The sequence below is a fragment of the Haemaphysalis longicornis genome, unplaced genomic scaffold (genome assembly GCF_048455015.1).
Source record: "Haemaphysalis longicornis isolate Haplotype H1 unplaced genomic scaffold, Haemaphysalis longicornis Haplotype H1 scaffold_1, whole genome shotgun sequence".
Taxonomy (NCBI): domain Eukaryota; kingdom Metazoa; phylum Arthropoda; class Arachnida; order Ixodida; family Ixodidae; genus Haemaphysalis; species Haemaphysalis longicornis.
In genome coordinates, this window is record NW_027526203.1 from 351,352,947 (window position 1) to 351,380,690 (window position 27,744).

The 27,744-nt window shown below is 48.1% G+C and overlaps 2 protein-coding genes across 2 annotated transcripts in view; one reads left to right on the forward strand and one right to left on the reverse strand.

Moving 5' to 3' along the window:
* Positions 1-6,808, reverse strand: LOC144154735 (uncharacterized). Its single transcript, XM_077685867.1, has 4 exons — positions 6,369-6,808; positions 6,001-6,245; positions 4,161-4,520; positions 1-3,058 (listed from the first exon to the last, which is right to left on the reverse strand). The coding sequence occupies exons 1-4, from the start codon at positions 6,599-6,601 to the stop codon at positions 2,658-2,660; spliced, it is 1,239 nt and encodes a 412-aa protein (XP_077541993.1). The 5' UTR covers positions 6,602-6,808; the 3' UTR covers positions 1-2,657.
* Positions 6,747-27,744, forward strand: part of LOC144159865 (uncharacterized) — a 21,547-nt gene continuing 549 nt past the window's right edge. Inside the window, exons 1-4 of the mRNA XM_077691530.1 lie at positions 6,747-6,750; positions 7,108-7,313; positions 19,413-19,505; positions 21,465-21,656. Coding sequence (XP_077547656.1) covers positions 6,747-6,750; positions 7,108-7,313; positions 19,413-19,505; positions 21,465-21,656 — 495 coding nt within the window. The remainder of the gene's footprint in view (positions 6,751-7,107; positions 7,314-19,412; positions 19,506-21,464; positions 21,657-27,744) is intronic.

Sequence of the window (27,744 nt, forward strand, 5' to 3'; positions counted from 1 at the left end):
ATACACATCACACACAAGTGGTTATAAAGCTTACATATATTTATTTCCCTCATCATTTGGTAGTGGCAGGTAAGGGTGAATCTCAAAAAGAAAGAAGGAAAATCTTGAAAAGTAAGAAACCCAACATGCAATCACTCAGTGCCAGGACACACGAAACCTTTCAAACAAATTTGCACTTCTCAAAGAGGACAATAAGGATAGTGTAAGATAGGCTAAACGACAACCCAGAAATGACAATCACAGATTAAGCAGGTGTGGGGGAACAGCATGTAGGAAACAAACTAAAAAGCTAACTTGGAAAACGAAGGAACTACTTGTGAAACGTAAGATCATAAAGGTGTCAAGTACGGTGAATCAACTTCAATCAGCAGAGCTGACAAAGCTGATTACTACAAGTTTAGCAAATGACATTCGTGCGTACAACATGGCAGTGATCCAGGAAACACTGGAACTAGGAGGAAGTTTGAAAACAGCTAAGAGGAAGACAATGTATGCACTCAGAGACAAGAAGGGCAACATTACACACAACATGGACAAGGCAATAAAAGTAGCCGAACATTTCAACACCCGCCTGTATGCCAGCGACGTTAGACCAGGGGAAACTGAGGGAATGAGCTTAGCTTGTAATGTCCAACTACAGTCGAGCCCGCATATAACAGCCCCACTTAAAACGAACTTTCTCTCATAACGAACAAAACCTGTGTGACGGTCAAAATATACGTTATTTCAATGACATGAAATCCCATGTACATTGAACGACTTTGAGCCCTGCCGATCGGTTACAGCGAATGACCGCACCGCGATGTGGGTTGAAACGACAGCCTCTTCCCAGCTCTGCCGGCGACATGCTACTGAAGTGGTTCATCGACGCACGGGCTTGCGACATTCCATTAAGTGGCCCAATGATGCTACGCAAAGCCAGAGACTTCGAATTTTGCCCAGGCAATGGGTGGCTACATCGGTTCAATGTGCGGCACGGCATTGTTTAAGTTGATTGTCGGCAAGGCGGCGTCTGCAAGTGACCAAGATGCTGCAGCGTGGCTTGAAAAAAATGGAGAAGTTATTTCAAGCTATGCGAAGTGTGACGTATATAACGCAAATTGAACGGTGTTATTTTGCCAGATGTTTCCCGATAAAATGCATGCTATGAAAAGCGACACATGCACTGGCAGGAAGCATAGCAAAGTGCACGTCCCACTATTTCTGTGCACTAACATGGATGGCAGCGACCGGCGCATGCCCTTCATCATCTTAAAATCGAACGAGCCACATTGCTTTAGGAGCTATGTGCCTGTGCACTACAGGCCTAACGCTGAGGCGTAGATGACGTGAGATTTATTCGTGGAGTGGCTGAGCGAGTTCGACCGTGACATGCAGAAACAAGGCATGCACGTGCTGCTCGTAATTGGTAACTGCTCTGCGCTCCACGTGCAAACTTCCCCGACGGCAGTGACCCTGCTTTTCCTGCCACCTACTACCACTTCGAAAGTGCAGCCGGGGCGGGGCAAGAGCGATGCGAAGGAATCTGACGTGGATGATGACGAAACTTCTGAGCCTGCGCCTAGAGTGCGCCGGTTGTAATGGGCTACATAGAGGAGCTTAAACAACTTGTTTACGCCAAGGGCCCCGGCAAAGATCACGCGGTTGCTCTAAATAAACTGGAGACCGCCCTCATCAAGTCTGCCCCGCAGAAACAAGCAGCCATCATGGACTTCTTTGCGAAAAAAATACATTCTCTTTTGACTTCTGATTTCTTTTTCTTTACTTTTTTTTACACGGGTCCATTTACTACGAACTTCGGGACATAACGAATGGAGGCCGCGTGACGCTCAGGTTCGTTATAAGCGGGCTCCACTGTAGTAACTAAACAAGTAGAAAAGGCTGTCAAGGGCATGAAAAGAGGAAAAGCAGAACGTGACGAGGACATAATCTTGCATTTCTGAGAGGAACCCGCCGCGGTGGCTCAGTGGCTAAGGCGTTGCGCTGCTGAGCACGAGGTCGCGGGTTCGATTCCCGGCCGCGGCGGCCGCTTTTCTGATGGAGGCGAAAAGCAAAAACGCTCGTGTGAACGAGATTTCGGTGCGCGGTAAAGATCCCCAGGTGGTCAAAATTAATCCGGAGCCCTCCACTACGGCGCGCCTCATCGCCTGCATTGCGTCGGCGCATTAAACCCTACAATCAAATCAAATCATTTCTGATAGGAGGGGGAGATGGGCTGGGGTGCACCCTGCACTAATTCACAAATAAAAGCAGCTACCTCTTTCACTTAAAAGAAGAATATACAATGAAAACATGCTGCTGGTGATGACATATGGAGAGGAAACTTACCACCTCACTAAACAACAGGAAAGCAAAATAAGGTTGGCTCAATGAGCCGTGAAACGAAGAATTACAGAAGCAACACTTATGGACAGGAAACGACCTTCCTGGATCAGGGAACAAGCAGAAGTAGATATCATACATGAAAAAATAAGTAAGTAAAAGGAAAGAAATTAACTGAGGCTGGCTGTGTAGTGAGATGAAGGGTAACAGAGTGGACTAACAGGGTAACAGAGTGGATAACAAAAGACGGGTCTAGAAGACGGAGAAGGTCAATAATATGATGGAGGGACTAACTTGGAAAATTCAGAGGTAAAGAATGGATTATCCAGAGGCAATTACTTTTTCATGGCGAGTGCTCGAATGACATTTAAAAGTGCCTCCTGCTGAGCCATAAACATGCGGTGTTCCTCCGCCCGCTGCTGGAGGAGGGCTTCTTGCTGCGCCAGCAATAACCGCCGTTCTTCTGCCCTCTCCTCTTGCTCCTGCTTTCTCTCCCTCCGGAGCTCGGCCACCTCCTCCATCCGTAGCCGCCGCTCCTCTTCTCGTTCTTCACATGCAGCCTTCCATTCAGCTTTTCGCTGCTCTAATGAGGCCCACTCAAAATCCAGACGCTTTTCTTCTAAGGCGAGGCGCCGAAGCTCCCTTGAGTTTTCTTGGTCGCGCCATCCATTCTCATGGGTAAGTCTTCTTTGAAAGAATTGGAGATTGTTCTCCGGTTCTCTGGGCCTGCTAACGCCTACAAAGTACCAAAAAAAGAAACACGAGATCATTACACTTGTTCTCCAAACAATTCTTTGTAACAGCCTTTTATTAAAATTCAGAGTGGCACGTATTGAGGTTTAAAGTTGAGTTCATAAGTGCTGTGGCTGTATTTTAATGAAGGTAAAATGGGACCGCATTTAAGGTTATAGTGATGGGAGGAAAAAAGTTTACGTGTTTGCAGTTAAGCTTAATATCCCACACACCTCACAGCAGTGTGTAGCTTGGTGGCATAACAACTAAAGTGAGGTGCCACCAACTTTGTTCCCCTTCACAGTTTCCTTTGCTTTTCCACTTGGTTTTGTCAACTGACTTTGTGTGAGCACTTGTCCTTGTTACATGTCGAGGCGGGCTTTGGGCCTTGTCCATTCTCCCCCGTGGACTTGTTTTTATGTATGTCTTATTTAGTCGACTTTTCATTTCACTGTACTGGCCTAGTTAGTGTACAGTCGAAAGCTTTACGACAATAAACACAGGAGATCGTGCCGCTCTGTGCCTGCAGAGCACTCTGGTGAAAGGCTGACACACTCTGAAATACATTTAGTGGACACACTCCCTAAAGAAAAGTGCTGGAGCGTGCCATTGTCTGTGGTAGTTCTGTCAAGGCACGTGGAAATATCAGCGCGTGAAGATACAGCCCTTTCTATCACCCTGTTGGAAAATGAGAAACAAACTTTTTTGTTGCTTGATTTAAAAATAACTGTCTTATCGCTAGATAAAATGCCCCTGATCTGCAAGGGCCTTCTCTGCAATCGCTTCCAGGTATTGTGACGTAACTACCACAGCAGAGAAGTGTGTGATCAAGCGATATCAGGGAGAGTGTCTGGTAAACGTGCAAACTGTGAAAGCATGACAGCCTGTCACCAGAATGCTGTGCATGTAGTCAGTGTACTTAGTGTACTTAGTCTAAGTTTACTTTTTCAACTTCCTTTGTTTCACCCAACCATTGTTACTGCCGCAAAATGAATGTGCATTACATTTTTAATGCAATCGCTAGTTCTGCAAGCCCTGCCGAATTTGCATTTTCAACGAGTAAGTGCGTACAAGTGTTCCGAAGCAGAAAAGAATTATCAACTTGCCCCGTCTTCCTTGTGGAGCTTCCCTGTTGGGGCCGGTGCTCTGGCTGGTCGGTTGCGGGGGGAAGCTTGAGGTTTCCCGCGCACTTGGGACTTGGCTGGCACTGGTGGGGCGGTCGGTGCTTTGGCTCGTTTGTTGCGGGGGGAAGCTCAACAGTTCCCGAACACTTAGCACTTGGCTGCCACTGGCACCTCGGCCATGACTGGAGCTGGGGCCTCGGATGGTGGTGCCTTGCAGGTCATCACTGGGGCCCTCCTCACCACTGCTCCGCGTGTCTTCCGGGATGTCGTCGTGGTATCTGGCATTGTCTTCATAAACATACTGAAGTACGTCTGCCACGCCAGGCGATATACCATGCAGCCCTGGAAAACATTTTGCGTAATGCAAAAAAGTTGCAAATATTTTAAACACAAAGTATAATAATATAGCAACGATTTAAATGGTAGAAAATCGGCAGTTTTTTACGTGCATCCGACAAAAATGTTTTTCAATGCAGCTTGTACGTTCTATCAACAATACCAAAAGCACAGTCAACCACATGACATGAAAAAAGAAACTGCTGGACTCATTGCGCCCCAGTAATAATTTAAGAGTACTTTTTTACCACAGTGTACGATGAGCAACAACTCTGCAAAATGTTACTGCACACTTTTGGGGCACCGCTCCGAGCAACGCTGTTACAGCTGGGGAAGTAGAGTCGAACCTCGTTAATTCAAACTCAAAGGGGCCCAAAAATTTGTTCAAATTAAAACAAGTTCGACTTAACGAAAGCAATTGAAATACACATAACTTTGGTAGGACCGCAGCATCAGTTCGAATAAACCACAAGTTCAAAATAAGTGAGTTTGAATTAATGAGGTTCGCCTGTATTTGAAAATATTGTTACACAGTGGCAATACTCGAACCATGAATGATTATGGATGATCTATTTACAATATTTACAAGCAGCCGTGACAGCCTATGCAGGCTGCTTGCCAGCCTTTTCCTCGTCTTCGATGCCTGGCCATGGCGCCATGGGGCATTGTCCACCCGTGACAATATATTTCACAGCAAATGTTATCTGTTGCAAAAGCCCAATTCACGACAAAACTATTGGGCAGTGCATATTGTGCGAAAGGAACTATTATGTGAAGCGTAATTTTCTCTGATCGAAGCCAACTATGAAGCCCAGCCAGCCTCGTTTGGCGGGGAAGGTGCTGGTAACTTCAACAATTGCACTAAGAAACATCTGTATATATATATATATATATATCTGAGGTTTGCGGGTGACTGTCATTTGTGGGCGTAGTGTATATTTTACCGTTCATGACAAAAACGCAGTTCTTCTACAAAAAAATGTTATAGCATAGTAAGAAATGTTGTAGTTGTTTGACAGGGTTGCTGAATGTTGTCAAGTAGGAACCAATGATAGGGCAACAAAACGAAAGTTTTTCACGAAAAACGGAGCCAAAAAAAAAATCGATGACGACAGGCAGATTTACCACCACAAAATAACCGCAGGGTAAAGGTTTGATGGTCTGTGTTTCTGTGGACCAGACCACAAACAGGAGCGCATTACCCTGTGTTTTTTTTCTTGGTCGGTCTTTTCAGCGCCAGTTCTCAAGATAAAACTTCCTTAAAAACCGGACCACTTTTTTTTTTTTTTTTTACCAAATGCTTCCGTATTTGTACCCGGCACAAAATTTTCTCGGCACCAGACACCACTTATTTTTTTCACTCGGCGCCCCCGTGATGACACGGGCGTCGGCGCCTACACTTGCAATCAATGGGCACGCGGTTGTTTTCTTGATTTCAAAAATAGCATTCAAAAATCAAAGAAACATGCTCGTGGCGGTCACTTACACTCGGGATTTTCCGGCTGCGTGAGGCTGTCGGCGGAGCTCCTGCTCACAGCAGCGGCCGCCGCGGTGTCTCGTGCAGTAGATGCCGCGGTCCGCTCTGCCGCAGTGTCGGAGCGCTGGTGCGAGCGGGCGACGGTTATTTTTCGCACCGCCGACCGCTTAATCTGGTAGCCGAACTCCTTTGCCAGATCAAGCGTATCTTGCATTAGGAGGTGCTTTTCGTCATACTGCTCTTCAGTACCGGACCTGTAACGTAGCGCACGAACTCCTGAACTTCTGTAGGCGGCAGGTGACAGGCAATGAAGCAAATGCCACGCTTTCTGTCAACAAACGCAAGTGGTAGAATTGGCAAACGAAAGCAGCACTTACTTTTTTAAGTTTGTGCGATCTTCATGCACGAACTGTGCGAGCAGCAGGTCGCAACGATCGCGGATGGCCCGCACAGTGAAGATCCTTTTTGTGCCGACTTCGATGTTTTTGGCGATGACCAGCCACGCTTTTGAGTCCTTAAATGGATTTTCTGCGCAAATTTCCTTTAATAAATTTATGTCATCCTCGACGGTGAACCTCGCTCGGGTAGCTTGCCCTTTGGGGTCGGCCATTTTTGTCGATCACGCGAAGTCTCGCTGCCTGCGAGAGCGACGCAAGCTCCTCTTGGGGCCAGCTTTGGGGCGCCCGCTATTTCAGCAAAATAGCGTGCGCGCTAAACGCAAACGCAAAACCCCAAGGGCGGCTTGGGTTCTGCGCATGCGCAGTACGAGGCCCCAAGACGCTTGGGGGCCCCAGAGCGTTGGGGCCCCCTATTCTAAAACTCCCTATTATCTTGCCGACGCGCACGCACGCACGCACGCGCGCGCGCGCACACACACACACACACACACACACACACACACACACACACACGCACACGCACACGCACACGCACAAGCACACGCACGCGCACGCGCACGCACGCACGCACGCACGCGCGCGCGCGCGCGCACACACACACACACACACACACACACACACACACACACACACACACACACACGCACGCGCACGCGCACGCGCACGCACACGCACACGCACACGCACACACACACACACTCGTTTTCTTGAAGGGAAGCTGCATATTACCTTCGTATCTTCGTCCAGAGTCTCCTGCAGGGGCAGGTTCGCCATCATGAAGAGCAGCTACCCGAGAGCCGCCAGTCGAGCGAGCTCCCTCAAGTTCACGATACCAGCCTTGGTGACCCACGAGCTTCATCGCGTGGAATACGTCAACAAGAGCTGCAGCGGCTGTCCGAGCATGCTGAAGTGACTGAGCTCAAAGTAAGTATTCCGATACATGAGAACAAAGTGTTTGGTTTTTCGTAACAACGCGACACACAATGCCCATATTGACCTCTAGACTGACACGTTCTTGCACGTGCGTGCACCTTGCCAGGCTTGTTTACGTTTACACTCCTGTAAGTTGCCTCCGCCACGATGACCCAGAAACATGAATCACTGCGAGGAAGTGCTTCCACATTCGGCGAACGGCGAGGACCGCTGTATGATTGGAGCGAAAAACGAAGTCTGCGCAGGCACATAGCGTTAGGCGTGCATCCCGTTTTCATTGCGCTGTTGTCAGTCTTCCCTCGGCTTCGTCTATGCTCGGCTTCGTCATTCGGCCAGATTCTCACAATGGGTCGCGCCGATCGGTCCTTAGCAAACGAAGGAAGTCTTAGAGTGCAAATGTGCAATTTCAGCCTTTTAGCACTAACAGAGTAGCTGCAACGATTGCCCATGCATTGGCCAAGGTTTTGTGCTGTTGAAATCGGAGACGCGAGTTCGATGCTGAACATGGCGGCTGTTTTTCCGTTGGAGGCAGGATACGGAGACAAGAATCGATGCGCTCCGAGATTGCGTCGCACGTCAGGGATCCTCAGGTGGTATAGATTAATCCATACCCCTAAATGCCTGGCGACTTATTGACATTGGGGCGCTGATACGGCATGCAAAGGTGTGTTTTATTAGCGCACGTGTTACAATATGTATACGCACTGCACCCGCGATTTTTGTATGGGAATACGCAATGCACTGTACGCCCGGATCAACAATTCAAGGGCGGTCTAGCCATGTCAATCGGCAGTGAAAATATTTTCGTAAGCGCACGTGGGTCACCACTGCCAGGTGTGACATTGATTTCACGGGTGTTAAATAAATACCACAACAATGCCAGAGCAAGCACGGCAAGTGGTAAGCCGCATAGCAAACCGAAAAAAGGCGTGCCAACAACTTCGGTACTGTGTAAAAGACAGCAGCAAAAGTGTCCTTGGCTCCTGTTGTGTTTCCGGACAGTATGAGCATTTAGTTGTCGTCACTCGCACTATTTCCACTTCATGGTTGTCGCACGATTAAAGGAAAATATATCTTTAATTGTGCGCTCACTAGAGTCGAACTGGTTATTAACTGCACACATGACCGTGCTGTGCCAAAAACTGTCTGGAGCACAAGCCCGGTGGGAGGTGCTGAACTGCTTCCCAATGTGAAACTGGGATTGCCGCGCAGTCCATTCGTGCGATTCCCCATTTATCGCGCAAACAGGGGGCCAACACGTTTCTATGCCATCAGTACAATGCGTTAGCCACTAAAAATAGAGGCGACTTTTGCTAAATGTAAGGCCGAAATGGATGAGGCGGCACACAAATTTCGCCACTGGCAATCAGAATTAAAAATTTCGTTGAAGGGAAATAACATGATGTCTACCTGAAAATGGCTTGCGTTGGGTGAGCGTGGGTGTGCTGGTTTGCAGTTAAGTCAGCTTTCTTGGCCAGATCACCGAATATTTCTTGTTCTAGCGTTCAGTGTTCATTGATGTTGGATATTACTTGGTAAAGTGTACGATTACAGCATCTTATCGCTGCATTTTACCATGCAACATTGAAAAAATTTTATTCCCAGAATTAAAGGGCTGGTGAAGTGGTTTTGAAAGTGGGTAAATGCTTGTTTTTTACAATTAGTATGTTGGATAGTTTATGACTGTAAAAAAAATTTCGTCATATCTCGCTTGGGGACTGAGATATTCGTCGATAAAGTTGACCCGACGCCCCGCCCACCGCTCGCGGCTGTGCCGCCGGAAGAGCGAGAAACCGAGAGGCAGCGACCGGAAGTAGCGTCATATTCGGAAGACGGCCAGCGGCGTGCGCCGCCGCTTCGCTGTGTCCCAGTTTTCTCAGCGAAGTTCCGAATTAAGCAGACGTGCAATGTGCCCTTTATTAATCTCAATTGTGTAGAGTTGCTACCGCGTGGATTTTCAACCGTAATGCTACTGTGTGCTTCCCCAAAGCGACTCCTAGATACCAGAGATTTCCTACCCGAGCGCCCGTGGCTACTACATTGCCTTCACGAGTAGTCGCAGGGTCGGCCGTGTCGTCGGGTGCTCTGTGCTTCATACGCGAAGAGACTGGCTCGAACAAATATGCAGGTACCCCTAGTTCCTGACCCATTATTATAAGGGGATTAAAAAATTCGTGGGACCGCAGCGCTCAGGGCTTCGCGAACTTCTTGCTCGTTTTGCCGATCGACGTTGTTGGCTGTGACGGAAACTGAGCTGAGTAGCTAGATTTTAAGAAGAAATCAAGCAAGCTGAAAGCATGAAGCGTTTTCTGCGCGCGGAAGCGCTCCGCACACTCGCCGGTCGTGCATTCCTGTACGGCGCACGAAACGGCTCGCACGCACCACGCATATGCCGGGGCAGCGACCACTCTTCGCTGCCGGCCAGAATCAAGGCCGTCGCCAAAAGCAAGTGAACGTGCGAGAGAGTGGATGAATAGTGTGGTGAAAAATTGTGCTAGGGATTGTCATCCAAGGTGATTTTGAAAGAGGTGATCGAATTTGTATCGCGATGCGGAGCGCCGACCGGTCGCGCAGCGCGTCGTCGGCAGCAACCTGCCCGAGCACGAGATGCGGCGAGAGGCCGACGGATGGCGTTACCTGCGCGCAAGAATGAACATAGCACCGATGGCTAGAATGACTATTAACGTGAAAATAAGGTTCGCACGCGAGAAATGGGATGATAGTGCGGTGAAAAACTGTTTTAAGGATAGTCATTCGCGATTGTAGAGGTAGCAGTGACCAAATATCGGTCTCGGTGCTAATATAAAGTTCACAACCTCCGAGGCGATCCGTGCAACCGAAGCTGGCTGGAGTTGTTCGGGAAGGTGTTTTTCTAAAGTTCGTCGGCGACAAGTGTGCTGCGTTTCCGCTACCTTTCGGGTGACCACAACAGTTCGGTTCTCCTATTCTAAAACTGCGTTTGTGCAGCACTGACACGTTCCGCTGACCGGCCGCGCAGCGACCCGGCACCAGCGCGTGTTTCCGTCTCCAAAACGGCGTAACCCCAAAACTTCTGGTGACGTCACACAAAAATAAAAAACAAAAAACAAATACGCAGAAGCCGTCTATGCATTAAGTAGTAATAAGGATAATCATAAAAAGTAAAAATATTGCTGCGCGTGTAAGCATTTGCATCGAAACGTTTCACGCATTAACGAAAGTGGGGCGGATGCGCCACGAGCGCCTACTAGTGGTACAAAGCACCCGTAAAAAAAAAAAAAAGAAAAAGAAACAATGGCGTTTTCTGATGTGTGCGATTTGTCCACGAAGTTTGTGTAGGAACTGTTACGAATGTAGTGCATCATAAGGCTCTAAAGCACTCTAAAGTCGTCTGCGCCGTGTGTGTCTTGCCAAGTCGTCATTTGTACGTGAGGAAGTCGTGGTGGGCTGTTTTTACTCGGAGCGTCGTCACCTATCTCCTGCCGAGAAAGTCCTGGCTTCATTTGTTGCTGGTGTGTTGTGTGTCTGTGTAAAATCTCCCTGATGGAATTTGAGTGGCTCTGTTCTACGACAGCAGTGGTGACAAGCTACAAGGGTTCTTTTTCTGGCTGTGAACATGGGCTCACCCGACGTTAAACGTGAGGTTTACGTAGCTGGTGTTACAACTCACATTCTAGTTCACTCTACTGGCAACGGAAAGTATCCTTTACGGAGTGGTTTCGCAGGTTGCTCTGGGTGGTAGTACAATCGGAGCAACGATGCGTTTTTATCCTGTACACAATCGTCTGAGACTGCGTATCTTACAAACAAAGCAGTATTAATGAGCGCGAATATTTTTCAGGTAATCAAATGCGCTGGCGTTATATAGAGTGTTTCATGACTGCTATGAACTATGGTTGTTCGTAAGCATAAGTAGTTATGTCGGCTGTACAGATACACTGCACTGCACATCGTGTGTGTGTGTGTGTGTGTGCGTGCGTGCGTGCGTGCGTGCGTGCGTGCGTGCGTGCGTGCGCGCGCGCGCGCGCGCGTACGCATATTACAGAGGTGGTACCACATGTTGGCATCGACGGATAATATGGCGGGACCTGGTGCTTCTGCGGGCCACTACATCTTTCCCTCCCGGGGAATAAACAATCATTAGACTAGACAGTCCTGTCTGAACAAATCACCAATACGGTCACCGTTTGTGTGCAGAAATCACCAATACAGTAACTGTCTGTATGAGCCCTGACAGCTGTCGAAACACTGCACGTAATCTTGGAAGTGCACTGGAGGTCTGCGATTTCTCCTGGGCCGGTCAGGTGGTGGCCCTGGCATTGAGTCCGTTTCCCTCTACCGGTTCACTGCACTCCTCAATGCCAGAGCCTGGAGCCAGACTTTGTGGCTGCGAACCTTGCGGCTGTGGTGGGCTCGGTGGAACATGTGGTGGTACAGCGCGTGAAGACTCAAGTTGATCTGCGGATGAACTCGCAGATTGTGTTTGTGGCGGACCCCCAGGTGCAGTGATCCAAGTCTTCAATGGTGCAGCTCTACTTTGGTAGTCCGTCAACGGGGGCATGTTGTACGTGCAAGAGTGGTCCTTAGTTTCTTGCCCTGGTGATGCCTCTTTTGGTACCGCTGATAGCTGTGAAGCATTCCAAGTTCTACCGTCTTCCAGATAGAAGGACCAGCGGCCAATTTTTTTGAGGATCTTTAATAGTGGTCCATAATTTGGAGCCAGGAACTGGTCCAGGAACTGGTTTCTTCACTCGTATGTAGGTGCCACCTTGGAACTTGGGGACTCTTGCAGCTCGCTGTTGTTCAGCGTATGCCTTACTTTTTCGTTCACACTCTGCGACTCTTTTTCCGAGCGGACTCGTCTCCCGTGAAGGATTTGTGCTGAAGTTAGCTGTTAGCTGACCAATGACGTCCAAAGAAGTTCTCATGTGTCGGCCATGTAGAAGAACGGCCGGGGAGAGACCGGTGGTGCTGCGAGGGGTGGCTCTGTATACTCCCAAGTACTCAGTCACAGTTTCCTTCACTGGACGCTGCTCCAGCAGAGCCAGTTGAATGTATGACTTCAGTACACGATCAAATCTCAACGAGATCACTTGCCTGTGGGTTGTACACGGCAGAAAAGATGTGGTTGATTCCACGGTCTTCAAGGAAGGACTCAAATTCCCTTGATGTGAAGTCGACCGTGAACAGACACTATTTCAGTAGGGTAACCCTCACGTACGAAGAGTGCTAGAAGCAACTTCGTCACCGTGTGAGTGGTAACGTCAGTGCAAAAAGCCACTTCTGGCCATTTTGAAAAATAATCAAGTACTGAAATGGCAAATTGGTAGTCTCCAGGTGCACGCTGAAAAGGAGCAACAACGTCAATAGCTATCTTGTCTCAAGGTTTGTCAGGAAGAGGAATTGGCTGAAGTGGTGTGGGTGAGATCTTGGCACTTTTTTCCGCGTGCTGACAAATGGAACTGCAGATAGCTGTTTCATCATGTTTGCCTAACCCTGGCCATCATACTTCTCTCATAGGCATTGTTTGGTTTTCACGATACGAGGGTGGGATTTGTGAACCAGCTGGACAAAAGTCGCTGTGAGTTTGACAGGAACTACGATGCGCTTAGTACGGAAGAGCATGCCATCAACTGCTGTCAACTCCTTTTGGACTTCATAGTATGGAGTCAGCTTAGCTGCCCGATTCTTGTGGGGCGGCCACGATGTCTGCACGTAACGGGAAACTTCTCGGAGAGTGTTATCCTCCACTGTCGCTTGTCTCAGTTCATCTTGATGTACAGACGTCACCAGAGACTATTTCTTCAGACTGGCGTGGTTTTGTGGTGGGCGGTGACAACTTGTTTGAGTGCTGTGGATGCATTTTGGGGCCTTGTGTCAACGTTTTACTTGGTTTGTGTCAATGTTTGGCCATAGTAAGGCAGTGTAATTCTGTGCCCACAATCTGGAGACCAAAAGCTTCTACGGCATCAATACCCAGAAGTGATGTTCCACTTTTGGTAATGTGGAAGGTCACTACAGCTGTTTCCGATTTGTGCACAGTGAGGGCAGGGAACTGTCCACGCACAGGAATTTTTCGACGTGAAAAATCCAGTAATGTTGGTTGCGATTTCTTCAGCTCAACTTGGTCTCTGAAAAGGTTTTGAAAGCTTTGTTCTTTCATTATCTATACAGCTGAGCCAGTGTCCACTAAAAATTTTATGATGCGCCGGGGTGATGCCAGAGAAACAGGTTGAGCCCCGACATAAAAGTAGACACCCGTACGCTTAATTATCAGTGTGAACAGTAAGAATGTTCATGACTCTCAGCGTCTTCCTCTGGAACAATTTCGGCGACTCAGGCCGGGCGTCGCGACGCAAACTTCGACAGTACTGTTGAAAGTGACCTCGAGGTGGCCACACGTGAAGCAGGTTCAACCGCTGGCTACGGAGGTAGACAGTTGTCAGTTTTGTGCGCCGCAATTTACTCACGCGGCTGTGTTTCCGGAGTACGGGATGACAGCGCCACTACATAGGGCACTACAGTAGTATTCTTTACAAGTTATGAAAAAGGAACCAAAGACATTGCTGGATTTGGACCCCGTCATTGCAGAAATCTGAAAGTATGTGGCCCCGCGGCATTACTTGATGTGTTTTTGATAAATTGATTTTAAAAATCCACATACACGCAGTGTTTTATTATGCCTGCTACGCTACTGGTTCGTTGTTCCCGTTGCTAATGAAGGTGGCATCAAAGGGGCCGACTAAGGGTGTACTGATCTCAAATTGCCATTATTTTGTTGGCAGTGTTGGATTCTGTCTGAAGTGTTGTCAGCTATTAAAGTTATTTTGGAATTGTGCAGTGCATTTCTGAGGAATGAACCCAGCAATTTATCTTTCCTTTATTTTTCTTCAGAGTTTGTAGAATGACCTTCGTGAGCAATAAAAATGTGCTTTTGAAATTGTGCTTCATAGTGATGGCTGGAGTTTCATGATTACATTTTGGTGCTTGTGCAGTTTAACAGTAGAGTATAAATTTTTCCAAAGGAGTTTACAAAGTGTATTGGCAAACAGTCAGGTATCCAGCGTCCGCTTACAACGATAGAGCCATTATTCTACCAAGTGGGACAATTTTTTCAGAGACTTCCCATAAATATAAAGTTTGTTTAGATTCAACACCTCTTCCATACACTTGGAAGTTATTATTGTTCTAGCAACCATGACGAGTTGGAGGGGCTTCAGAGTGCTGTGTCAATGATTTTCAAGCATGCACAGTTGCATCTGATTATGCAGCTGCGGTTAGAATAGAAAATGATGCGGCATATCAGAATATTTCAGGACCTAAGCGCTTCATGTTGCTGCATTTCAAGAATATTCTGGCTGTACAGCTGCAGTAAGAATAGGAACCAGTTGCCCAGCAGGTTGCAATGGTTTGATGTCAGTCCTTCGAGGTGCTAATGTTGCTCCTTTGCAGAGGTGGGCTGTTGCTTCTGACTAGAAGGCTACGGCAAGAATTGCAGACTTATGTAGTACACTGGAATGGATTCATGTGAGGCCCTCGGGCTGTAAAGCCGCTGCTTCTCAAGCGCACCTCTTGTTTACAGCCATGAAGCCGCGGTGAGAGAACATGCCAGAGACTGTGAAGTTGGTGCTTCTCATGAACCCAAGTGTAATTTTTGTATAGGACCCACACCTCCACCATGACCTTTGCCAGCTCTCCCAGTATTGGCGTTTTCAATGTGCGTACACAGCCTGGACAGCTTTCATGGTGCAGAAAACACTACTCGAACACTGCGCCATGAAATAATTTTCTTTATGTTGTGCGACGGCTTATGAAGATACGGCATCACTTTCACCTTGTTTTCATCGGGCCTCTGCACTTTCGTTTTGCCTTTTAAACTTGATACGGAGGCAGTCTGCAACCGCCTTAAGCACTGGTGTCAGAAAACCCTCTGCAGAAAACCCTATGAGTCTGGCGGTCAATGTGTTCCTGGATTACGTGGACACAACTTTTCTGCAGTGCACTGCAGAAACGTAATGTGGCTATGCCTCATCAGCGATGGCTCAGAGGTACTGCACTCGCCTCATATGGGGGAAGTACTGGGTTCGAATCTGCACACCGCCGGGCACCCACTGGTTTCGTTAATGGGTACAGGTGTCCCTGGTCAAGTGCGGACCTTTGAAAGGATAACTCACGCCTGGAAAGCTGCCTTTACCCGTGCGAGAGGCTTCCGACCTTTGTCAATCTGGTGGGGCCCCGGCCTTCTACAACACCGCATTGCTGATGGTAGGAAGAGTCTGGCGGCATGTCCTACCACAGGCGGTTACTGAGTAGAGTGTGCAGCGTAGCTGTGGAAGTCGCCATGTGCATTCGTGTGCCTTGGTGGTGCCGGGCACCTATTGAGAAAATAGGTACAAGTCTGGTGCTCGGCCCTTGTTACCACTAGAAGATGCTCCTGGCGTGTGACTACACTTGAAAAGTTGACCCAGCTTGTACAGGAAATCACCTCTATGCAATGAGGTGGCTGGAAAGTGCAATTTTTTTTTTGGTTTGTGTCCCCACACGATTGATCAAATCAATATAAGAAAAAGGGACTGCTAGCTCACATCTTCACCTGAAAAATTGCAATTAATGGGACAAAAAGTCTACGCAAATTGTAGCGAAAACTGGAAAGCGGCAATAAAGTACATAAGTAGTTTACTGAAACACTGGCACTGTTGCCAGTTACTGAAATTTTAGAAATTGGAGCTGAGCTGGTGGTAGATAGTGGCATTGGAGCTGTAGAGAATAAGTGAAAAAAGTTTTGTCAATTGCACCTGCATGATTTCGGTGACACAGGTTTTGGTAATTACATTCTCAGATGTAGGCTATAATTTATATTTTAAGCACCTGCAAAGCAGCCTACTAGGGAATGGTGCTATGAGATGCCCCATACCCTACACTGAACCAACAAAGTGACGCGACTCTGGTCTCTGAACCACTGTTAGATGGTACAGACAATAAACAAAACCGTTCGCGAATGACAGTCAACAGGTGCAGTTTAATTTTAACGCTCTCTTTATCTACTTTTGCTGCTAACCTTCCAATTTTGACACATACGCGTTCTGGGGAAATAGAAATTTCGAGAAATGTGAGCACGGCCCCTGCAAAAATTGTCCCAACTCAGATGCTGCAGTATTATTCCAATATTATTCCTGCGATTATATCACCGTTTGTTAGCGGGCTGAGAAAGAAATCGTGCAATGTACTTTCCGCCCTTGCATTTCAGAAATACAATACCCAGAACTACAACTTTTTCGGAGGCTGTGTTTTTGTTCGTGAACTTCGATTTCGAGAAAGCCCTTGCTTATATCGTTCCGTCCAGGCGGAACGCAAAACAGCGTTCCCGGCTCACAACTCCCAGTGAAGGCAGTCTGTGTGCATTTTTACCATACCGCTACCGCTCACTGTTAATTAGTAAATACCCTCAATAAAAACATCGCTAATTACAGCTTCGGCGAGTGGCCTCGGGGCAAGCAACCGCACTGAAATGGTCCATGTGAAAAGCTTGGCATACTGCTGAAAAACAATGCGATCACAACCATTGTCACTCGAGAATGTAAACACAAGCAGCGCGCCATCGCCTCCTGTACGTTGATCGCGCTCGCCCGCTGTTTATTATTATTATTTTTTTGATAACTGCTACAGACACAACACACCAGCAACAAATGAAGCCAGGACGTTCTCGGCAGGAGATCGGTGACGACGCTCCGAGTGAAAACAGCCCACCACGACTTCCTCACGTACAACTGACGACTTGGCAAGACACACGGCGCAGACGACTTTAGAGCCTTATCGGCCTTATGATGCACTACATTCGTAACAGTTCCTACACAAACTTCGTGGACAAATTGCACACACCAAAAGACGCCATTGTTTCTTTTTCTTTTTTTTTTTTTACGGGTGCTTTGTACCACAAGTAGGCGCTCGTGGCGCATCCGCCCCACTTTCGTTAATGCGTGAAACGTTTCGATGCAAATGCTTGCACGCGCAGCAATATTTTTACTTTTTATGATTATCCTTATTACTACTTAATGCATAGACGGCTTCTGCGTATTTGTTTTTTGTTTTTTATTTTTGTGTGACGTCACCGGAAGTTTTGGGGTTACGGCGTTTTGGAGACGGAAACACGCGGCACCAGCACCTCCGCGCGACGCAGCGACCGGCCGCTCGCTAGCTGCTGCTTGTACGCATCGCAGGCCGCTGCACACAGCTTGTTGTACCGCCTGCCCGAATGCAAAAACAAAGTCGCACATGCGAAGAAGGGGATGATGGTGTGTCGAAAAAATGTGCCAGGAGTTGTGACTAGCGGTGGTGGTAAAAGCGGCGAACCAATATCGGCACAACTTCCCTGCACCCGAGAAGCATAAGTCGGCCATGAGTCGTCGGGGGAGAACCTCTTTCTCAAGCTCGCCGCGAGCGAACTTGTTGCGCTTATACTTCCCTCAGGCTCTCATATTCTAAGGAAAGATTGTGTGAACCCTCCATTCACCAGAGGTCCTTCTGGCCCGTATCTGAACGGGAACAGAATGAGATCGATGAGATCTCCAGGCCGAGCGGTCACGGCAGCGCCGGCACTTCCGAATATGACGTCATCTGCAGCCGGCCAATCCTGAAAGGCAGCCAGCGCTCTGACCGCGCCGCCGGGCAGGCGTCGTTTATTTTGACGAAAAAAGATGGTTTGGGTGTATTTACACATAAAATAAACATGTTTTTCGAATTCAGCGTCAAGAAAACCATAAAGTAATGCCCCCAACAAAATTTTTTTGAAAAGCTCTTCACCAGCCCTTTAAGGTATACAACCAAGACTTGAGAGCTAGAAGTGCTTCTTTCTCTTTTAGTATTCGTACTTGGCGATGCTCAGGTTACTTTATTTTCGTGTAAGCACAAATTTACATGAACTGTTGTTTACTCTATAAAAAAAACCATGTCTTCAACATAAAACAAGGCCTGCGCATTTTTGGAGCGCACCAACCGTGAGGTATTTTTTTTCTTCGAACAATCCATGTAAACCTGCAGTGCACTTCACTAGAAATAACAGCATGCCTGGGCAGCATTTCTCAACTTCAGTAAAATTCTAAATGTGTCTCTTGAATGGTTACAAAGATTCGAAGCATAGGCTTGCTCAATCTGGCAAAGTGCACTTGCAGTAACCTATCGGGAATAAGCTCGCTTAAAATTAAGCGGGTCTTATTCCCGCGAACACTTTGGTGCATTACCTGTTTCTGATATTACGTGAATACGACGCAACTGTTCTGCAGGGAAAAAAAAAGTTGTTTCCCAACTTTAACTATATAGGCAGCTGTAGTGTAGCAGTTCATCTTGAAGTTGGACGTGAGGACAGAACAATCATTCTCGAGGAAGGAATGTCGTCTATTCCAGAGCAGCTAGCCTTAGGCGGGGGTTACTATACCATTCCCCGAAACTTTGCGCAAAATTACGTGAAACGTTGTAGCTTCGAGGCCAAAATTACAATCTCATGTGGCTGTCTGATCCGCACCCGTGGCTAAGTAAGACGTAACTTCATAACAGCTCACCAATGGCACTTCAGAAGAGTTGAACAGCAAAAACACGCAAGCCGATCTGAAGCTGTGTCGCCTCAGTCTAAACGCTCCGGTTTTTGCTTGTCAAGTGCACCGTATATTCGTAATCAGCAAATCTGTGCTATCGGGATTACATATATGCCCTTGCGGTGTGCCTGAAATGTGCCCAATGTTTATATGAAAAGGAACAAATTGGACATGTATGAGCTAGCACAATTTGGTAGGCTTACGTTTTCTTTTAGTGGTGGCTGGGGTCGAAAAAGGGCCTCCGCCGCTGCGCTGTGGATATTGTCATAATTAGACCGCAAAAAGCAATGCAATGGTACCCTGCAGATGCAGGAAAGTTCATTTTTCGCAAAACTATGATGGTGAGGTACATTTTCAGAGGTTTTGAAATTGTTTTTAGATAGAATTTTATTGGTGTTCCATTAGTAACATGAATTCCACACGCCCCGTGCATCTCGCGTTATGACAAAGTGACCTAGAGTGACAGACAACTTGCAAAAATAGTATTCTTGCCGAGTGCTGTCTCGTGCTCACCGTGGTGCAGGCTCCGGCGTTTGCCAAATGGTTCTTGCCGTTCCTCCTGCTTCTCGCCCTGGGAGACGCCAGGCAACACCAGGGGGCAAAGCATCTGAGCACGGTGAGCTTTCTCGGGATAGTTGAGTCAAGCCCTATCTTTCTAAAATACGCTACAGTTCATGCCCACCGCCTGCTTTCTCCTGGTGCCTGCCCGACAACTGGCATAGTTAGGGGTGACACAATGGCTACATTTACACCGGTACTGTTGAGCATGGAAGGTACAATCTCAAAAGGTGTCGTAGTTCGGTCTGCCACAATGCATCTGAATAGCCAACCGCCGCCGTCAAACGTGTGAAGTGTTGAAAGGAATGCTATAGGCCATTTTCAGCGCGCGAAGGGTGGTGCAGGAGAGCTTTAATGGCTTATTACTGTACAAGTGCGGGCACTGCAGCGTGTCCCACATACTACCAGTCGCGGTTCATATTCATATACCACCATCGTGGTTCAAACCATGGTGCCGGTATTATAGACCGCCACTGTTGCTGCCAGAACTACACACACACAAATTTTGAAAGACATCATGAAAGTGGAGAAAAAATTCCCGCCGGGTGGGATCCGAACCCACGACCTCGAGAATACGCGTCTGGTGCGATGACCACTATGCTACCAGCGGGGCTGTTCTCCCCTCCACTTTCTCGCGTATTAATGTTAAGGTATTTGCTCCCTGCGCTTGGGCGTGATAGCCAGCGTCACTCAGACTACTTGGGGTGAAAGGGGCCTTCTTTTTAACCTCTACGACATGTCGAGAGTGGTCGACCAGCGCCGCCAGAAGCTACAAAATTTGGAGTCGAACAGTACCGTTGCCCATCATTCTTGCGTGGACGAACTTCGCGATAGACGCCAAAACGCACACAAGCAACTTGCCCGTTACCGGAAATTGGTGACGCCGGAAATTGGCACACCTCTCAGAAATGACACAAGGCGGCGCTAGTCTCCAACGCGCTTGCATGTAACCGCAACGGCATATTGCCCGATTCGACAAACCAATTCGATACGGTAATGTCGCATTGTGGACGAGGATCACGGCTGCGGATGGAGGTACGGGAGAACGAGTGTGGCTGTGACGCTGCAGTGGAGACCAGGCAGGGAAAGGGGGAAGAGGGAACCGGTGTGACGCAGGCGCTGCAGAGGTGACCGTGCACGGTTAGACGAGTAAAGAGTGTGGCGCTGGGGCTGCCGATGTCGCGCAATTTTCAAAGCCAAGCCGTTACCACGTCCACTGCCAGTCGCAGATCACCCAAGACGGAGCACGAAGGAGTAACGGCAGGGTATAGAATGAGCACCTCAGGGGCGAGAGGACAGCTTCGCCTTCCACCCTTACAAAGTGAGCTGGCCACCAATGAATGAATGGCAATTTTCCCGAAGATGCGAATTTTTTTTTTCTTTCGTCATCGCCTCATCATTGTGGCGACGTGTGCCCTGATGCTTTCGGAGGGGGGTTTAAACCACGGTGACAAGCAACATGCAAAGGAATCGGGCTTTTCGAGCCGACAAATGCTATCTTTTAAAGCTTTTTTCGGTATGGAAACAGTTTTAAAATTGGATGTTCTAGTCATGAGGCCGTATTCCCGCTTTTAGTGATCTCTGAACGGGCCGACTCCAAAAATAGATGCTCCTTCATGCACTATGCTGGTAGGCATGATTTCGCGATAAGGCGATAATAATATTAAAAAACTAAGTTTTCTTGGCTGGGTAACTTGTGCGAATAAGATAGGCCTTTGCCCAGTCGTCTGTATGGGGATAAAATCAATAAAACGCTGCCTACCGGGGTCGTTTACCATCAAATCGTTTTTTATTAAAGTGTAAGAAACATGACACCTGACGGGACACGTGACGCCAGGAGCACACAAGGTGTATCACACATGGATGCATTGATGCAAGTAAAAGGTGTGCCAATAGTGACAAACACTTGAGGGCAAAAAATTGATTTCGCTGAGACAGCTTGGGTTGGAGATAATGAACGGTGATCTTCAGTGGGCACAATCATCAGATGACGACGATGTCCATGGTCGCTTTCCAGTACCAGGCGTCTGGCCCTGACTGGGGGATCGTGCGTCGGCTGCTCGAGCTTGGTGGCCCGCGCGCCGATGGAAATGTATGCTGCTGGTCCGAGACCACCGAGGAGTGCCTGATGTGGAAGAACGCATTAGTGGCTACCCGGCTTACAACTTGTCCGGAGCACTACCGGCTGCTGACACGGCTGCAAGCGCAGGTATTTTGTATGCCATGCAGCTCCTCGGGAACTCTGGCCAGTTTTTGGCGGTGATTTGTTAGCGTCACTTCTTAAAAATCTGATCTCATTTCATGACGACCGTATAGCTGTAAAAAAGTCCCAAACAACAAGAGTTACGATCGACGCGTGAATCCCCCCCCCCCCCCCCCCCACTCCCCCGAGAAAATGCGATATGTTCCTGAGAAAGTCATATTTCCATTGCCACACTATTCGTGAGGGGGTTTCCTGCCTTATATTAAACGCCTTTATTTCCGTCTCTTAATTATTGAGAGATTCCTAAAGTGAAGCCGCTGTTGTGGCTGAGTGACTGAGGCGTTGACCTTCTGTACTCCCCACGGATTTAGGTTGGATCCCACCGCGGCAGCGGGTTTTGTTTTTGTTTTCAATGGAGGCCTGAAACGAATGTGTTCGTGTGCGCGATATTTCGGGGCGCTTCGAAGACCGTCAGGTTGTTAGAATTACTGTAGCGCACGCGCACGCACACGCACAGAGGGAGAAAGAGGTGGAATGGGCTACTTTGCCTCACCCTTAGTTTCGTTGAGTTTTGGCATAGGGAGGACAGAGGAAATATTCCTGCATATGCGTCATTTTGCATCAGGCTTTCGTACCGTCTGTGCGGTAACGTGAGCCCGGAGAGCACGTATTCGGCGCTAAAAAACGCTTTCGGCTGTCGCTGAACAGAGACATGTCCAAGTGTGACGTAACAGCCATGCAGTGGAACGCGAGTCATTGTGATGGGGGGTGTAGACACAACAGATTCGCATTGCGACCGATGTTTGCTGACCTTGTTAACGCAGGTCCTGGCAGCTAAAATAGGCGTGTGAAAGACCGCTGGAAAATATCACCCGGACAGCGAAAACACCTAGTAAAAAAAGCATTGATCGCCATCCCGCCCCGTGAAAGTAGATGTCCAGCAAAGCTGTTGTGAATCACTACAAATGGTGATGGAGGAGGGTATGAAATGTTCCTCGTAGTCTCGGCGGGCTTGTCGCTTGCGCTCGGCTAGTGTCACTACATAAGGGTACAGAGTATTGCCACTCTTTTCTCCTATTGTTTCGTGCCGCCGCCATGATCATTGGTCAGGCCGAATTACGTTACCTTTTTTTGCACTGCGACGGTTCACGGGCGCCTCCATTTTATTGTTTATGCGTTTTAGTCGGTCAACTCTGGTAGGCTTAGCGTCCTCCCTGCTCTGCGGCTGCGCGCGACTGACGTCGTTACGAATGCGAATCAAAGATAACGCGTGTAACAGCATTTCAGCAGCAGAAGTGTGTCCAAAGATTTTTTTTCAACTTTTCAATTCAATTCAATTCAGTTTATTCAGCATTATTTTTACATTCATAAAAACCGTTTATTTTTACATTAAAAAAATGCCGTTTTGCTGCATCTTCGGTAGTGTTGTTCACACACCACCCGGTCGAAGTTAACGGCGATGCCGTTGATGCGGCAATCTCGCAACACTGATAAACGACAGAATGGCCGCAGTTGCTGACTGGCGTGCCTCAGTGGCGGTCCTTTAATGCCTTATCTACTGACACTAAGCTCGGCTTCTCTGACGGCAAATGCTGGGTCCTGCCTACCCTCAGACATGCTCTCGGCGTCTTAATTGGGCAATAACGCTCTATTCACACGATCAATCAGGTGATAGAGAAGTGCACAGAGTATACTGAACCCCTATAAATAGCCTTCATAGATTATGAGAAAGCATTTGACTCGGTCGAAACCCTAGCAGTCATTCAGGCATTACGGAACCAGGGGGTATATGAGAATTACGTAAGAATACTAGAGGATATCTACAATGGGTCCACAGCTACCATCATCATCCATAAGGAGAGCAGTAAAATACCTATAAGGAAGGGCGTCAGACAAGGAGACACAATCTCTCCAATGTTATTCGCAGCATGTTTACAAGAAGTATTCAGAACGTTGGATTGGGAACAGGTGGGATTAAGTGTTAATGGAGAATACCTCAGTAACCTCAGATTTGCTGACGACGTTGCCCTGCTAAGTAACTCGGGGGACGAATTGCAAAGCATGCTTTCCGCACTGGACAAACAGAGTTAAACCGTGGGCCTGAAAATAATATGCAGAAAGCCAAACTAATGATCAATAACCTCGGGACAGCACAGCGGTTTGAGAAAGGTGGCGAGGCCGTGGAAGTAGTAAGCGAATATATCTACGTAGGCCAAGTTGTGACCCCGGATCCCAACCATGAGGCAGAGATAATTAGGATAAGAATGGGGTGGAGTGCATACGGCAAACATTCTCAGATAACAGCCTACCATTGTCCCTGAAGAAGAAAGTGTATGACAGCTGCATCTTACCGGTACTCACCTACGGGGCAGAAACTTGGAGGCTCACTAAGAGGGTTCAACTTAAATTGGGAATGGCTCAGAGGGCAATGGAGCGGAATATGATAGGTGTAACATTAAGGGACAAGAAGAGAGCGGAGTGGGTCAGGGAACAAACGCGTGTTAAGGACATAGTAGTAGAAATTAAGAAGAAATGGACGTGGGCAGGGCATGAAATGCGAAGGCAAGATAACCGTTGGTCATTAAGGGTAACAGAGTGGATCCCTAGAGAAGGCAAGCGTTGCAGGGGGCAGCAGAAGGTTAGATGGGCAGATGAGACCAAGAAGTTTGCGGAGATAAATTGGTTGCAGTTAGCACAGGACCGGGGTAACTGGAGATTAATGGGGAAGGCCTTTGCCCTGCAGTGGGCGTAGATAGGCTGGTGATGATGATGATGCTCTATTTAGTGACACTTGACCTGCCTAGTGTTACGAATCGGCCAGCGCCGCAGTACTTCCCCGCATCACTCCTCGGCTGTGCGGCGAAGCCACTCGTGCGCCTTCGAAAACAGGCGCAATCATGTCGGCAACAAGTTGCGACAAAGCCGCGTCAGACGCTTTGCTCTCTGCGCATTTCAAAACTTCGGCGGCTGCCGGCGAGGCTCGTCTCCACGCTCTTCAAGGACACAGAGGCCCCGTCGATCGCAACGGAGTCCTCCTCTCTCCCCTCTCTCGGACTCAACGTGCCCGAGGCTATGAACGACTTACGAACTCTGGAAAGAGCGTTGCGTGTGTCTGTGACGTTCGCTGCGTGTTCCAGCTTGTTGGCGTTTTAACCGTTATCGCTTTTGGGTATAAATAGAGCTGCCCAAGCGTTGTAACTCATTCCTGTTAGAGCAGCGAATCGATGTTGTCGCTCTACTCGAGTCCTGTATTGTAACCTCGCCCGTTGGGGCATTGTTCTTTGGCTTCCGCTCACCTCTCGCTATGAAGTAAACAGCTACGTTAGCCTACGGCTTCTGGACTTCTTCACGGCTGCAACAGCGGCTGGCCGCTCGCATCATACACGCTACCACTCGTATGTCGGAGGCCACGGACCTCGGATCGGGTGCCCCCGCCCGGTCGCAACACTAGCCTTCAACGATAATCTCCAAACATAATCTTTACCAGGAACACATAGTGGGGGGGTCTCACTGTTCGCAGGGGCCTTGGTTTCGATGCTTGTTTTGTGGTTTCGTAAACGAATTCTGAGATCTTTGCTGTATGCCATGATCCTGACGCATGCGCTCGGCGTCTTAGGCCCTGGCGCCTTGGCGTTTTGGCCCACGGCGATCGTTTTTTCCCACGGCTATGAAACCATTGAAGGGTAGAGGTATACGGCTTTGCTGTAAAAATACGGTCGTCGCCTGCCGCCGCGTCGCTTCGGGGACGAAGCGATGGGCGCGAAATCGTCCGAAGTAAGCGAGGAAGACGTACGCGCTCAAGTGTCGATGCAGACGATTTTTCCTTTGCTAGTTGTGCTCAGATGATCCGGCGTGTTGCCTCGTCACTTGGGCTTTACAAGCTTAAACACGTTAAAAGCTTTAACACGTGCTTATGAGAGTGCCTTCAACTGTGCACGCAGGTTCTGAAATACGCGAGCACATTTTCAAGGCCCGTCACGCTAGCCACCATCATCGCTTGCCTGCACCTATATATGATCGCCATCCACTGCAGGCACCGTGCTTGCAATCCGGACGGTTGCACGCCTGCAGGACAAAGTCAATGCAGAAGCCGCGGTGCTTAAGCGGACATGCAACTAAATATCTGATGATGGTGATGATGACACGCTCAAAAATGTCCGGACATTTAGTTTTTTGTTTTCACATATATGAAGCATTTTTCTATTATTTTTTTCTCAGCTTCACTTTGGCATGGAAGGGAGCCGGGTTAATTGCCTTTCCTATCCCTGCTGCGGATTTTTTATTTCTACTCGTAATTAAAATGTAATTGTAATAAAGGGTCAATATCTGCTCATGCACTAGGAAATAGCTTAGCAGTGCATGTGCTGTTCACATGAAGTAGACGGAAAAGAAAATAGGCAAATGAGGCGACAATGCTTGACCGTTCTGGTTTTTGCTTGATAAAAAGAAGCTGATTCTGTTCTCTAACCTCAGCTAAAGCATAGGGGCGAAGGTGAATGCAAAAGCTGTTAGCTGGACATAATTAAGCCTATTGGAGACCATGACTTGGCCATCCAATTTGTAAAATGAGCCAAAGGGAGCGGGCTCTATTCGGGCCATGGCTTCCGTTTGTCTGAGGGGGCAAAAACAAAAACACTTTTGCATGGAAATTTCGACGCGCTAAGGATTTCCAGTTGGTCTAAATTAGATTTGATTGATTATGAGGTTCAACTCGCCTAAACTGCACCGATTATGAGGCGCGCCGTAGTGGAAAGCTCCGGATTAATTTTGACACCTCGGTATCTTCAACGTGCGCCGAAATCTCGAACACGTGGCGTAAATTAGTCCGTATCCCTCCACAACAAAGCCCATGATAACCCGGAGGTAGCTTCGACTAGAGTTCGTCATATAGGTCTATAGAGGAACTCTAGCTTCGACGCTCAACGCCTCCTCCCCCAATCTGTATTGTTAGTGCCACAAAATCTTACAGGAGCCATGAAGACAAAATACAAGTTTGTTTTATTTGAAAGATTTCGTGTATTAGTGTACCCAGCGCTTGCGCGGCAGCAAATGATGTCGTATTCACTGAGAAATTAATCAATTTAAGTTTTGATTTTCCCGCCAAATCGTGTTTTGGTGACGTCTACAATGAAGTCATAACGGCGCGCATATAAACGACCTTCCACTGCGCCATTCGGTTCTGCAGCCTTGCATGCCGTCAAACCTCCCAGATGGCGCTAGCATACTCAGAACTCCGCCGTTGCGTTGTTTTTGACCGTGTTGAAACCTGGCTTGTTTTTGTTACGGTAGAAAGAAATCGCTTCGTGAAACATGGGGTACGCTTGACAAACAGGGTCACGTAAGGCAACGTCGCATACGCCAATCGGCCAGCGTCGTATAAGACAACTCCAAAGCGTCGGACTGCTGTGCAGCTAAAACAAGCGTAGTGCGCCGAGTACCAACAGCAGTGCGCATCGGTACTACTTCTATGGTTACGTGTATTTTCGTAACTTTTGTTGTTTACCGCACCATTCTTGCTCCTGTAAAATAGATATGCATTACATTTAGGCGCAAATAGCTCGTTCGGCAAGCTTATTAGCTCTGCCTGATTTGCGTTTGCTTTTGCCGACCTCCGCCAATCGCACAGCGGTCTGGTATGACATCATAGGTTCTGTTGCTGGAAATGAGCTAGTGGGTCGCATGGCCATTCCCTTTTTTCCTAATAATATAGCTTATTTGAGCGAAGTTTACGTTAAAAGTGTTGTCAGTATGATTCTAACGAGGCAATCTTTTGAATGAACCAAACTTGGGCTTTGTCTTCATGGCTCCTTTAAGCAACAAAACTTGACAGCCACGTCCCCGAAGTTAGGGATGTGGAAGAGGTCTAATAAGCAATGTGACACCATCTCTCATTGCACCGCAGCAACTCTGCCTCCGCGCTTCCGGCAATCCGGGCAATTCGGGCAGGCTTGTAGCTACCGCTTTGAAGAATTTCGGTAACGAGGCAGGAAAGCGACGCAGCCTTGCACCACACCAAAATGCATCTCCTAACAAAGTTGGAAGGATCCTTCATTCGGACAGAGCCGAAAAACTAGGCAACGTGGGGCAGACGATT

Bases quoted from the DNA above. Each gene is read 5' to 3' on its own strand.
- LOC144154735 (XM_077685867.1), bottom strand. From the start codon at position 6,601: ATGGCCGACCCCAAAGGGCAAGCTACCCGAGCGAGGTTCACCGTCGAG. The intron at 6,246-6,368 runs GTAAGTGCTGCT...GCTACGTTACAG, and splicing joins GATCGCACAAACTTAAAAAA to GTCCGGTACTGAAGAGCAGT. The intron at 3,059-4,160 runs GCAAGTTGATAA...GGTACTTTGTAG, and splicing joins AGCTCCACAAGGAAGACGGG to GCGTTAGCAGGCCCAGAGAA.